The sequence below is a fragment of the Coenobita brevimanus genome, chromosome 22 (genome assembly GCF_032717465.1).
Source record: "Coenobita brevimanus isolate Jiangsu-jjx chromosome 22, ASM3271746v2, whole genome shotgun sequence".
Classification (NCBI taxonomy): Eukaryota; Metazoa; Arthropoda; class Malacostraca; order Decapoda; family Coenobitidae; genus Coenobita; species Coenobita brevimanus.
Window position 1 is genome coordinate 32,280,741 of NC_136975.1, and position 15,441 is coordinate 32,296,181.

At 45.5% G+C, this 15,441-nt stretch overlaps 1 protein-coding gene across 1 annotated transcript in view; it reads right to left on the reverse strand.

Moving 5' to 3' along the window:
- The window catches only part of LOC145392458 (uncharacterized), a 164,378-nt gene that overhangs the window by 18,407 nt on the left and 130,530 nt on the right, over nt 1-15,441 (reverse strand). Inside the window, exon 9 of the mRNA XM_080266858.1 lies at nt 3,665-3,852. Within this exon, the coding sequence (XP_080122984.1) occupies nt 3,665-3,852 (188 nt within the window). The remainder of the gene's footprint in view (nt 1-3,664; nt 3,853-15,441) is intronic.

A 15,441-nucleotide genomic window follows, 5' to 3' on the forward strand; every position in this document is an offset into this window, starting at 1 on the left:
ATCTATTGCTAGACGCCTCAATCCCGTTTGGGGTGGCCACAAACAAATCACCTCCAAGTCGCCCTGTCCCTCGCCATTTCACTGCCCTGCTCCCAACTCACACCCCCCTCTCTCATATACCTCTCCACCCCATCCCTCCATCTCATCCTCGGCCTCCCCCTCCCTCTTCCCCCCTCCACCTCACTCACATACACTCTCTTCGTCAGTCTTTCACCCTCCATCCTCTCCACATGGCCAAACCACCTCAGTGTGTTCCTCATAACACTTCCTATCACATCCACATCCACACCACAATGCTCCTTTATATCCTCATTCGTCAGCCTGTCTCTTCATGTGACTCCACAGGCTTCTCTTAAATAACTCATATCCACTGCTCTCACTATTGACTTGTGTCCTTCCAACAACGTCCAAGCTTCACTTCCGTACGTTAGAGTTGGTATCACAATACTGTCATGTAGTAACTTTTTCACTTCCATGCTCACTTCCTTGTTTCTTATCACTGCTTTCAAAGAACCAGCAACCTTTCTTCCCTGCTGTACCCTTTCGAGCACTTCACCCTCCAAACCTCCATCCATACTCATCACACTACCCAAGTACTTAAACGTACTCACATTTTCCAATTCCTCACCATCCAACCTCGCTGTACATTCACTGACTTCACCTCTCTCAAAGACCATCACTTTACTCTTCCCTGCATTCACCTTTAGATTCCGTTTCTTACACATTCTCCCAAACTCATCCACCAAGCCTTGCAGCTCCCCTTTGTCTTCACTCAACAACACAGTATCATCTGCAAACAACAGTACAGGGAGTTTCCAAACTCTATCCTCTCTCACCAAGGCCACTCCAACATCCACTACCCTACCTTGTACCTCTTTTATTACCCCATCCATGTACATATTGAACAACCATAGAGACATGACACATCCCTGTTTCAACCCAACTTTCAAAGAGAAAAATTCACTTAGTTTACCATCCACACGCACTGCAGCCTTCGCACCATCATACATACTCTTCACAGCATTCAACAACTTCCCATCTACTCCATATATTCTTAACACTTTCCACAATCCTTGTCTATCCACCCTGTCATATGCTTTCTCCAAATCCATGAAAGCTGCATACAACTTCCTTCCCTTCTCTAGAAACTTTTCTACTAAAGATCTAAGAATGAATATCTGATCTACACAACCTCTTCCCTTCCTAAAGCCTCCCTGTTCTTCTCCAACTAATTTCTCTGTTCTTTCTCTAACTCTGTCAATAAGTATCCTACCATACACTTTTCCTATTATACTAAGAAGACAAATCCCCCTATGATTACCACACACTTCTTTTTCCCCTTTTCCTTTGTACAAGGGAATAATTATACCTGAATTCCAATCCTCCGGGACTCTACCTTCCTCCCAGGCCAATCTGGACATCTTCCACATCCATTCTACAACTATCTCTCCCCCATGCTTCAGCATTTCACCACACACTCCATCAATTCCTGGGGCTTTCCCCAATTTAACTTTCTTCATTGCTTCCACAACTTCTATCCTACCGATTTCTTCCTGTCTTCTCACCTCCCTCCTTCTCCCAGCCACTCCCCAGCCACTTATACTCACATTACTTCCATCCTCTATGTTCAACAATTCCTTAAAGTGTTCTCTCCATCTGCTCACTTTTTCTCCCTTCTCCACTAGTAATCTACCATTTTTATCTTTCACTCCCCTGCTAACTTCACTTCCACCCTGTCTTACTCTTTTCACCTCTTTCCAGAACATTTTCTTACAGTCCCTCCACTTTACACTCAAATTCCTTCCAAATTCCTCATCCACTCTCTTCTTACTCTCTCTTACTAATCTTTTCACCTCTCTCTTTCTCTCTACATATAACTCTCTCTTCCGCCTCTCAACTTCTTCCACGCCCCTATTTCTCATCCATTCATTGTATGCTTTCTTCTTTGGTGCCACAACCTGTCTCACCTCTTCAGTCCACCACGCTGTTCCTTGCACCCCCCTCCGTCTTCTCTTCCTTCCACACACCACATCACATGCTGCACATATTTCTTCTGTAAATATCCTACACACACCTTCCACGTCCCCCATCTGCTCCAATTCATATTTGCTCAATCGTTCCTCCACTTCTCTCTTATACTCTGCCTTTTTCTCATCCTCTTGTAACCTTTCCACTCTCCTTGCAACTACTCCTTCCTCTCGTCTTTCTGTTCTTCTATTCCTCCATCTTACTTGCATTCTAATTCTGGCCACCACCAAGTAGTGGTCAGAAAGTCCACTCCCCCTACCTCTATAAACTCTTGCATCCATTACACATCTTCGCATCCTTTCATCCACACACACGTAATCAATCATTGCCTTCCTTTCATTCAGTTCGCCACCCACCCTTCTCATCACTCGCCATGTATACCTGTGGATCATTTTATGCCTGAAGAGGGTATTGGCTATCACCAACCCCCTCCCAGCACAAATGTCCACTAACACACTGCCATTCTCATCTATCTCAGCAGGCACACCCCACTCACCAACTATCCCATCCACCTTCACATTCCCAACTTTACCATTCATATCACCAATCAAAAACACTCTCTCATTCCTTCCAAACTTTTCCATGCACACTTCTACATTTGTCCAGAACTCTTCTCTCACTCTTCTAGCATGATCTTGCCGCATACACACACACAATCGCCCACATTTGTATTCCAACTTTCAACTTTACCCACACAATCCTTGACCCAACTGATCCATACTGTCTTATGCTCTTCTTCCATCTTTTACTCACAACTATACATACTCCTTCCTTTGCCCTCTCATTCTCACCTACTCCTGCACATATACCCCATCCATACTCCCATTCTCTCACAGTTTCTCCTCTCCATTTTGTTTCAGTTATTCCACATACATCCACTTTCGCACCCTGAAGCACCTGGACAATCTCTATCTCTTTCACCTCATCATTCGCTCCCCTTACATTCCACGTTCCAACAACCATGTCCTTTGTCCGGTCCTTGGTCGTCATCGTTTGGTCAGTCCTTGTCCGAGGCTTATTGTTTGTTTTTTTAGTTAGTTGTTTTCCGGGGAGGGGCACTAATCCTCCGCCAACCCTTTTAGTCGCCTTTTATGACAAGCAGGGATACTGGGGGAGTATTCTTGAAAAAAAACCCTACCCCCAGGGGGGGTGTCTGACACTATTAATTTTTCCGATAAGGTCTCTTTTTTGTTCAGTACAGATTTAGTCCAGTATGGTAGTACTGTCTGACAAAAGTACCATACTGGATGCGTATATATATGTATATATATATATATATATATATATATATATATATATATATATGTTTGTATGTATAAGAAATCTCTCCAATATCCAATGTAATACAGCCAAAGGTATGTCCGGGAAGTTGGTTTGTCCGGATACTGGGACCCTGCCTCCTGGACTGGTGCTTATTGACCCTAACCCAGCCTAACTCAGAAAACTACCTACCTTATGAACTTAAAACAGTGACACCCACTTCCCAAGGAACTGAAAACAGTGACATCCACTTGGCAGTCTGTTATGTGGTGGAACAGTGTGAAAACATAGTAAATGTGAACCTTAGTTCATGGATAGTAAAATGAATGTTTGGTGTAAAGGCACTGAGTAGTCAGTTTTAAAGTAGCACACTAACCTTTTTGGCAGCAACGCATCTTTTCTGCAACTGTGAAAAGAGTTGATCCTTTTTACATGCCATTCGTATTTCCACTAGCCTTCCACCAGCACCTGCTTGGCAAACAGTGTAGTGACGGCAGCCTGTAGTGATATCTGCCAGTGGACTGCCCAGTGCTCTGCTGCGACACAGGTCTACGCTAGTGCTATCTGTGGGAAGATTATATCTGGCAATTATTTTGCTTTCTGCTTGCACCTTGGTACTGGTACCTCTTGTTTTTGGCAAAGGATATGTTGGAATATGCATAGTACAGTGCAGTAATGCCTCAAGTACCATATTGACGAAGTCCTTATAAAAAGTTATTAAAATGGCACAATGATAAGAGAAGGAAAATATTAAGTAAGGCTGCTACCCAGCCTACTAGTTTAGTCTACCAGAAAAAAAAATTTATATATATATATATATATATATATATACAGTAATCACTCTAATATCCGGACGCCCAATAACCGAACATCCCCACTAACCGAACCTTATCGTCCTGGGATCAAACATTCCCAAAATGGTCCAAAAAAAAAAAAAAAAAAAAAAATTTTTTTTTTATTTTTTTTTTTTTTTTTTTTTTGCCGTCCGTAATTTGAACTTGCGGCGCGCGCCGCGTGAGAGCATTGTTTTGGTTTGTCATTCCTCCGACGTCCGATAGAGCGCCGCTGCATCCTCCCCACTTCCCGCCTGTCTCTCACCGCGACTGGACCTACGCTCTTCGCCATGGCTGCCCACGTGCTCGCTTTTGTGGTGGTGCCGTACTTGCTGCAAGGCCTCCTGCTGCTCTCTGCCCTCCTCTTAATGTGTGTGATGATGGCCCCGCCTCCTGAGAAAAGGAAGAGAGTGGTGTTGACTCTGGAGAAGAAACGGGAGATATTGGAGAAAGTTGATGCGGGTTGGTCTTCTTCACGCATTCTCCGCGAGTTTAACCTGGCCTGGTCGACTTTGTTCGATATCAAGCGTTCCCGAGACAAACTCATGCAGTACACGGCTGACTTCTCGTCGAGAAGCAAACGCAACGTGGAAAGGAAGGTTATGTTTACCCCCAAGTTTGCAGAAATCGACCAATCCACGTTGATTTGGTACCGACAGCAACGTGCAGCTGGTGTGATGGTACGTGGAACGGAGCTGAAGGCTGCTGCTGAGAAGTTTGCAAGGCTTCAGGACGCCCTAGACTTCAAGGCATCCGAGGGTTGGCTCTTCGCGTTCAAGTTGCGACATGGCCTTACAAACCGTAAAGCACATGGCGAAGCATTGGACGCTAACGAGGATGGAGTTGACGAGTTTCGGCACAAGGTGAAAGGCTTGATCGACAGGGAGGGCCTCACTCACGGTCAAGTCTATAACGCAGACGAAACTGGCCTATTCTATCGCTAGGTGCCAACGAACACTCTAGCCGATGAGACGGAGAAGCGTGTACCTGGCCGCAAGCTTTCTAAGGAACAGATATCTGCTTTGTGTTGTGCCAGTGCTAACGGCATGCACCGGCTTAAGCCCGTTATTGTTGGCCGTGCAAAGCAGCCTCGGTGCCTTCGTGGGGTGATGGATGTCCTTCCTGTCGTATGGTACTTGAAAGCATGGTTCACAGCTGTGATTTTCAAAGACTGGTTTCACCGTCACTTCGTCAAGGAGGTCATCCAGTACCAGACGAAGACACTGGGAATTACTCGCGACCAGGTAAAGGCTCTCCTCCTCGACAATGCACCTGCCCACCCGTGCGACAAGGACTTGGTTGCTGAGAATGGCCGTATTAGGTGCATGTTTCTGCCACCTAATATGACTGCTCTCATTCAACCCATGGACCAAGGAGTGATCGTGGCAACAAAGCGCCTGTACCGTCGGAAGTTCCTGGACGAGGTGATGGTTGTTCTCGAGGACGAGGACGAGCGCAGGGAAGGACGTGACACTCGAGGCAAGCGGACTTTGGAAAACCTTTGCCGCTACAACATCAAGTCTGCGCTGTACAACTGGGCTAGTGCATGGAAGGAAGTCCCCGTGAAAACTCTTGAAAATGGTTGGTCTCGTCTGCTTCTCGGAACAGATGTGGAGTACGATTTCCTAGGGTTTGACGTGGATGACTTCCATGCACGGCTACGTACGCACGGCAACGATGTTGATGTGGACGATGTTCGTGAGTGGTTGGACGACGACGAGGGCGATCCTGTGTATCAGACGTTGTCTGATATTGAGATCGCGTCTTCGGTTGCTGGTGTCAGTCCTGAACTTGAAGATTCCGACGACGAAGGCGATGATGATGCGGACTCCTCTCAGCAGGACACTACTCCAGCCATCCCCAAGCAGAGCGCACTCCGGGAACATCTAGAGTTTGTCCTAGACTACCTGGAACACCTGGACTGCGACAGGGAGATGGGGCCCTTGGGACTCGTGGAGGAAGTGCGTGCTTTCCGGCAGCGCATCATCAGTCGCCAGAATCGTCGGTCCTTGCGTCAGTCAACGATTGACAGTTTTTTCAGACCCGTGACCCCTGCTGTGCCAAGCTCTGGTTCCACTCCGTTGCCTCCCCAAGACAGGCCCTCATGCTCCGAGCCACAGCCCAGCACATCAGCTACAGTGGAGTCACCGCTCGACGTGAGTTTGCGGCTATCTTCAGAGTCTTCTGTAGTCGGTACGCCATCACCACGACCCACCGATGCATCCCTTGGTCGCCTGCCAGTGATACTCTTGGACTCTGACAGTGAATAAACAGCAAGAACTTCTCCACTAGACCACAGGGGAATTTTGAGTGTTGTGCAGTGAAAAAAACGGTGTGTTGTGTTAAGGTTTTCGAAATGAGAGAAAAGACTCAGTGGAAACAAAATTTAACGTAACTAACCTTCTTTGTTTTGGCTTTAGAAATTGAAAAGATTGGGAAAAGTTTATGTGCAACACGAAAGTTAACTGGAACATTATTTGGACTAAAGTGAACACTGTGAAGAGAATGGACTTCTGTGTGTTATTGACTAAGTTCAGTGCAAGACTTCAGGAAGAGTGTACTGCAAGTGCTTCAGGAAATCGTTCTTACTGTCAGAGTCCGAGAGGAGGCGGTTATTCATCGAGGTGGCCAGGGATTTGCTGTAAGTAGCCAGAATGTTTCATATTATACTTTTTTCCATACTATACTTACCAGAATGTTTCATACTGTACTTTTTTCCATACTATACTTACCTCATGCATGTGCAGTAGGAATGTGTTTTTCAGAGTTAGGTTCGGTTAGGGTCCATAAGTACCAGAATGTTTATTAATGTATGAACATGCTTCTAAACCCTCATTTTAGGTTTCTTTTGCATTTATTTCAGTCATTTATGTGCCTTATTGGTGTGATTTGGGTGTTAAATAGGTGCTATGCATGTCCGGAGGGAGTTGTATAGGTGTTTCTCTGAGTTAGGGTCCATAAGTACAAGTCCATAAGCTGGGGCCCAATATCCGGACGAAACCAATATCCGAACCTACCGATGGCTCTATTGATCCGGATATTGGAGGGGTTACTGTACATTTTTTTTCAGCTTTGTGAGCCCACTAACTAGCTGTGTGACATACCTGCAGTTGGACCTTAACATTTATATAATGTTCCACTCACAGCTGAGAAAAAACACCTATTCATTCACCAGCATTCCAACACATTCATTCATAAATAATGTCATTGCATCACGTGTTTTAGCATGAGATGTGCAATTGTGAGCATTGGGTGTTCATATGAGTAATTTCTAGGACACTGCTAGTAAAAAGTGTCTGATAAAAATATGAGTACAGTAATCCCTCTAATATCCAAACGTCCAATATCCAAACATCCCCACTAACTGGACATAATCGTCCCGGGATCCAATATTCCCAAAATGGTCCGTAAACCGCAAAAAAAAAAAAAAAAAAAAAAAAAAAAAAAAAATTCCCGCCCGTAATTTGAACTTGGCGCGCGGGCCGCGGGACAGCTTTGTTGTGGCGCGTCATTTCTCCGACGTCTGCTAGAGTGCCCCTGCATCCTCCCCACTTTCCACCTGTCTCTCGTCGCAAGTGTACGCTCGTCGTCATGGCTGCCCACGTGCTCGCTTTTGTGGTGGTGCCTTACCTGCTGCAGGCACTCCTGCTGCTCTCGTGCCTCTCCTTCGTGTGTATGATGATGGCCCTGCCGCCTGAGAAGAGGAAGAGAGTGGTGTTGACTCTGGAGAAGAAACAGGAGATATTGGAGAAAGTAGATGCGGGGTGGTCTTCGTCCCGCATCCTCCACGAGTTCAACCTGTCCCGATCTACTTTGTTTGATATTAAGAGATCCCGAGACAAACTCATGCAGTACACGACTGACTTCTTGTAGAGAAGCAAACGCAACGTGGAGAGGAAGGTGATGTTTACTCCCAAGTTTGCTGAAGTCGACCGCTCCTCATTGATTTGGTATCGACAGCAACATGCTGCTGGTGTGATGGTACGTGGTACGGAGCTGAAGGCTGTTGCTGAGAAGTTCACCAGGCTTCACGACGCCCTAGACTTCAAGGCATCCGAGGGTTGGCTCTTCGCGTTCAAGTTACGGTATGGCCTTACCAACCGTGAAGCACATGGCGAAGCTTTGGACGCTAACGAGGATGGAGTTGACGAGTTTCGGCACAAGGTGAAGGGCTTGATCAACAGGGAGGGCCTCACTCTCGGTCAAGTCTACAACGCTGACGAAACTGGTTTATTCTATCGCTCTTTGCCAACGAACTCTCTAGCCGAGGAGACGGAGAAGCGTGTACCTGGCCGCAAGCTCTCCAAGGAACGGATATCTGCTTTGTTTTGTGCCAATGCTAACGGCATGCACCGGCTTAAGCCCGTTATTGTTGGCCGTGAAAAGCAGCCTTGGTGTCTTCGTGAGGTGATGGATGTCCTTCTTGTCGTCTGGTATCATTCTTTGAAGGCATGGTTTACAGCCCAGATCTTCAAAGACTGGTTCCACCACCACTTCATCAAGGAGGTCATACATTACCAGACAGAGACACTGGGAATCCCACGCGACCAGGTAAAGGCCCTCCTTCTCCTCGACGATGCCCACCCGTGCGACAAGGACTTGGTGGCTGAGAATGGCCGGATTAGGTGCACGTTTCTGCCACCTACTACGACTGCTCTCATCCAACCAATGGACCAAGGAGTGATCGTGGCAACGAAGAGGCTGTACCGAAGGAAGTTCCTGGACGAGGTGATGGTTGTTCTCGAGGACGAGGACGAGCACAGGGAGGGACGGGACACACGAGGCCAGCGGACTTTGGAAAACCTTCGCCGCTACAACATCAAGTCTCCAATCTACAACTGGGCCAGTGCATGGAAGGAAATCCCTGTCAAGACTCTAGAAAATGGTTGGTCTCATCTGCCTCTCGGAACAGTTGTGGAGTACAATTTCCTAGGTTTTGACGTGGATGACTTCCATGCACATCTACGTATGCATGGCGACGATGTTGATGTGGACGATGTGCGTGAGTGGTTGGATGACGACGAGGGCGATCCTGGGTATCAGACCTTGTCTGATATCGAGATCGCATCTTCAGTTGCAGGTGTCAGTACCCAGCTTGAAGATTCCGACGAGGACGGCGACGATGATGCGGACTCCTCTCAGCATGACACAACTCCAGCCTTCCCCAAGCTGAGCGCACTCCGGGAACACCTAGAGTTCGTTCTCGACTACCTGGAACACCCGGACTGCGACAGGGAGATGGGGCCCTTGGGACTTGTGGAGGAATTGCGTGCTTTCAGGCAGAGCATCATCAATCGTCAGAATCGTTGTTCCCTGCATCAATCAACGATTGACAGTTTTTTCAGGCCCGTGACCCCCGCTGTGCCCAGCCCTGGCTCCACTCCGTTGCCTCCCCAAGACAGGCCCTCATGCTCCGAGCCACAGCCCAGCACATCAGCCACGGTGGAGTCACCGCTCGACGTGAGTTTGCGTCTGTCTTCAGAATCGTCTGCAGTGGGTACGCCATCACCATGACCCAGCGACGCACCCCTAGGTCACCTGCCAGTGATACTCTCGGACTCTGACAGTGAATAGATGCCAAGAACTTCTCCACTAGACCACACGGGAATTTCCAGTGTTGTGCAGTGAAAAAACAGTGCATTGTGTTAAGGATTTACAGTTGTGAGTGAAAAGACAATTTTTGAACTAAATTTAACTTAAATAAACCTGTGTTTTTGCCTTTGAAAATGGTTATAAGAGTGGAAAAAGTTAAAGTGCAGAGTGCAACACTTATTAAGTTACAATGGAGCATAAGTTAGATAAGAGTGCGCACTGTGAAGAGAATGGACTTCTGAGTGCGAATGACTAAGTTCAGTGCAAGACTTTATGAACAGTGTACTGCAAGTGCTTCAGGAAATCCTTCTTACTGTCAGAGTCCGAGAGGAGACGGTTATTTATCGAGATGGCCATAGACTTGCTGTAAGTAGGCAGAATGTTTCATACTGTACTCTTCTGTATTTTCCATACTATACTTACCTCAAACACCTCATTTCACTCTTTTATGTCCCTTATTGGTGTGAATATGCTGTGTCTTAGGTGCTATGCATGTGCAGTAGGAAGGTGTTTTTCTGAGTTAGGCTAGGTTAGGGTCCATAACTACCAGTCCAGGAGCCAGGGACTTGTACGTACCCAGAATGTTGAATATTGTATGAACCTACCTCAAAAACCTCATTTTATGCTTCTTTTGCATTTATTTCAGTCTTTTATGTCCCTTATTGGTGTGATTTGGGTCTTAAATAGGTGCTATGCATGTCCAGAGGGAGTTGTATAGGTGTTTTTCTGAGTTAAGATCCATAAGTACAAGTCCAGAAGCTGGGGCCCAATATCCAGACAGGACCACTATCCCGACCTGCCTATGGCTCTATTATGTCGGATATTGGAGGGATTACTGTATATAGTTACATGTTTAACATACATTGAATGATTTATAAAGCACAGTTCCTGTGGAGTGTTTCTGAGATACACAAAAAGTATGTGAATGTGTATTTGTATGTTGGAGTATGTAAAATTATTATAGAGCATAAAATGCTTCTAGAGAGTTTCTGACAGTAGCATTAAGTGTGTGTGAGGATGTACAGTAAAATACAGTAGTTAGCTATATGTGGAAGTGTGTCAAAAGTGATACCTAGGGCATAAAGTGCTTGTGGAGAGAGAGTCATGAAAGAACATAGTTCTCTCTCTCTCTCTCTCTCTCTCTCTCTCAACATAATGTGTAGAAGTGAGTATAGAGTGATGCTTAGAGCATAAAGTACTTGCAGAGTCTTGAAAGAGCATAGCTTTTTTCCCCTCTCTGGACATTGACTATATAGTCCATTCACAGTCATCCAGCATTCCCCATATGTTCACCAGTCAGTTGGTACCACACACCTTCATATGAGGTGCCTAGTACAGTAATAGACTGGGCAATACATCACTGCAGCCAAATTCAAACTAAGGCTGCCATATGGTTTCCACATTACTTTGTATTGGGGAAGTGAGAGGGCTCCAAAATACAGCCTGTAATATGGTAGAAAATACAGCGAAGTAACACCAACTTTTGCCCGTATGGGTTGAAGACATGGTGGGAACTGCCACATTTCGACGCTCGAGTGTGGCATGGTATACTAAGCCATATTTCCCATTGAGTAACTCTTACCTATGGGCCTTATAGACAGACAGCATATTGAGAGTTAAGATTTACTAACATAGCGGGATGTGGCAAGTTTGGAGACATGAGCAGGCCCTGGTATACCTTTAGCAGTAAGGTCAAAATTTCTATCAAGTAACCCTGAATTATAGTCCTTATGGACATACATCAGTAATGAATTGAGATCTTAGTATTAGACTGGGATACGTGTACCTTCCCGCCATACTCTGGAGCTGCCCAGTCACTGGAGCTGCCCAGTCACAAGCTGAGTTGCATACTGTGTGGGTTACGAGAGCCAGTCGTGAGACGCCATACAGTTTTCTCTCCCTCAGTCTGCCTTTCTCTCTCTCTCTCTCACCAGGAACAGTGCTATTTTTATTATTATTATTATTATTATTATTATTATTATTATCATTATTATTATTATTATTATTATTATTATTGTTATTATTATTGTTATTATTATACAGTTAATTTGTTCAGTCTTACTCTTGCATTACAGTATTATCATTACCATTGTCACTGTTTTTTGTGTTTACAGAATACTGTCTCCTTGGTTACTGTCAAACTTTTTCAGGTCTGGGGTCTTTCCTACATTATTCCTTTACGTTGAATGTTTCCTTATTACATTACCAAACCTATTATCGTCATTATTATTATTATTTTTTTCGTGCTGTCTGTGACGATTTGCAAATTTTTTGGTGTTTAAAAAAGCTAGGTTCAAAGGTATCCAACCTTTCAACCGCTAAAATCAAGTCCAAATACAAAAATGTCACGGTCACTTTGTCTTTAATCGATAGTATGACACCCTGTTGAGATCATACTGAAGTATTTTTAAATTCTGTTCCATATTTCTGTGGTAAATAATAGTCAAATAACATTTTATCAGAGGTTTGTCCAATCACAGTGGGCAATAATTTGCTTCATCACACAATATCATTATGAATACTCACAGATAATATAAATACAGTAGGCTCGCACAGTGCGCAAGAGATTGGGCGGTCCAAGACCTCGCGCACTGGGAATTCGCTTACTGGGAATACATAATCTTATGGGAATAATTACATATGGGCGGTACCCCCTCATACCTGGACATTTTTTGGCCCTTAGAGACATAATAAAGGTCATATTTTTCAGACATTTTACTAAAGCTATAGCTACAGTAACAAAAATATGGGTAGTCACCTTAAAAACAGTAGACAACAGGCCTGATGACCTTAAATAACAGGGGTTCTGAGGCGCGGCAACATTTACAGCGCCGCACTCCCCACCGCACCTCCCACCGCACCAACACTTCCCTCCACAGACTCCTCTTGAGCACCTTCCCCGGGAGCATCAAAGTCACTCACTTCGGCCATAAACCCTTCAAAGTCCAATGCTGACACTTCTGACATTGCATCCTCTTCATCTTCAACATGAACAGGAGCAGTAGAATGCACGGGAATTTCTGCGCATTAACATGACGACACATGATGCGCTGTGTGAGGGGTGGTCGCGCACTAATAGAAAATGGCATTTTTGAGCCACTCCTTGCCTCTGCCTCGCGTTCTGTGTGGTAAACTCGTGCATTCAAGGGTTTTTGGTTATGATTTTTGGTCACTCGCGCACAATGCGAATCGCGCACTGTGATGACGCGCACTGCGAACCTACTGTATGAGGTTATTTCAGGGAAGTACATACTTTAAGCTACGTCTAATAACAAAAAAGAATATCAAGGTAACTCTTGTGGTTATGGAGATAGGACAGTTTAACACATCCCCTCCGGGTGTCACGTATATATATCTTTCCAGGGTCATCCGGGTGACACGTATACATGATCTAGTGTTTCTCGGCATTGTTTGAATATTCTATAGGTTATTTCCACCACACACAGCCACTGGCAACCTTCCTGCACACATCTGAGTCAAGCTTCAGTTACCTGCATACCTCTGTAATGGATAGACCTACGCAAAAAGTTTTCCCTGTGTCCAGATCCTTGGCTGAGTGCCTGCAGCCGCCAATTTCAACACCAGTGAAGTCCAAAGGCCAGAAAAGAAAAAGGCTTAGTGACAGTGCGACAGAGAGAGAACTTGAGGTGACATTATCGTCAGTTGTGAGTGAAGAAGGTGGCTCTTCCTCTGAGGAAAGCAACCGCCATTGTGAGTGTCGATATTTATGCATCGTGTGTGGAGGGTGGAGGATGTGAGTCCTTCACTGTGCATCCATTGTTTCCCCCTGTACCTTCATCTGCTATTTCCAGTGATGGGAATGGTTCAGAGGGTATGGACAATCCTGGAGACGGGGACATTGGCATGGATGAGGAGATGGAAGAGGAGGTAGGGAGTGGAGGAAGGGAGGAGGTGTCTATTTATGTGAATAATGAAAGCAAAAAGTTTGTTTCATGATGAAATCAGTGCCTTATTTTTTAATGAAAGTCTTCATGTGTGTATGTTTGTTAATTTCATTTCGTTTTTAAAGGCTCCAACGTGCTTGCACGCGTCGGCCTTGGTTACCTAATGGCGGCTCTCCATGCTGCATGATCCATTGCAGCCTCCCTGTTCAGTCCCTTAACCCTGAGGTTACACTTAATGACCTCGTCCCATGTCTTTCTCAGTCTACCCCTCAAAACCCCACCCCCAATATTAACACTTCTCACCTTCTTCACCCAGTTATCATCCCCCATCCTCTCCACATGTCCAAACCATCTCAATCTACCTCTCCTCATCACAACACCAATACACTCCAGTCCCATCCTACCTCTCAACTCTTCCATCGTGAACCTAGCCCCCCCAGACCTTGGACGCAGGGATGCACTACACATCCACCTAATCATTGTCATTTCTGTACGTCTGAGCCGGCGAATATCCTCCTCCTTCACTGCCCAGGTCTCACTACCATACAGCATTACACTCCTAACACATGCTGCATACAAAGACCCCTTAGCACGCAGGGAGAGTCCTCTCAATGTCAGGAGAGGCAAGAGCTCCCTGAACTTCTTCCAACCACTTCTCACCCTAGCCACAGAGCCAGCTCCAGCCCCACCTCCAGCACACAACATGTCTCCCAAATAACAAAACTCTTCCACACACTCAAGAGATTCACCAGCAAGTTCAATCCTTTCACGTCTGACAATCTCCACCTGCTCTCCCCAACATGCCTTACACATAAAATCAGCATTATCTCGCAGTCTACCTCTGATACCACTACATCTCTTATGCACCCATTTATCACAAACACCGCACAAGATGGAATTACTTCCCACGCCCTTGTGGCAAACTACACATGGCCACTCTCCCTGGTCTTTGACAGTACCGCCACCAACCCTAGATATCATCACTTTTGTTTTATCTGCATTTACCTTTAAAGTCCTTGTGCCCCATACCATCTCTCCACTTCCTAAACCTTTCCTCCGCCTCCCAATTCGTTCTCTGCAATCAACACCAAATCATCAGCATACAACTCCCACGGGAGTCCATTTCTAAAGTCAAGTGAAAGGGCTGCAAGTACCATGATAAACAACATGGGACTCAAAACCAACCCCTGATGCACACCAACATTCACGAAAAACCCATCACTCAAATCTCCATTCACTCTTACCTGGGTGTGAGCACCCACATACATAGCCATAACCACCCTAACCAGCCACTCCTCCAAGCCAAGCTTTCTCATTGCCCATTTCACCACCTCTCTAGGGACTCTATCAAAGGCCTTTTCCAAATCAACAAAAACAAAATAAAGATCCCTTCTCCTGCCAATATATTTTTCCTGAATCTGTCAAACAGTGAATATGGCATCAGTGGTCCCCCTACCTGGCATAAACCCAAACTGCATCTCATCAATATTTACTCTTTCTCTAATCATACATTCTAAAACTCTCTCCATTACCTTCATTATCTGATCTAAAAGCTTTATACCTCTATAATTTCCTCTTTCCAGGCCATCACCCTTCCCTTTATACACATTTACAATTACACTCTTCAGCCACTCATCTGGGACAACACACTCATAAATAATCCTATTTATCAGGTCAGTGACTAACTTCACCCCTATATCGCCTGAGGCCTTCAACATTAAGGCAGTCAAGCCAGACACAACTGCTGCCTTCCCCACCTTCATCCCGCCTATTGCCTCACTCACAGTAGCAGCATCAATCAAAGGCCAAGGGCCAGACACTGG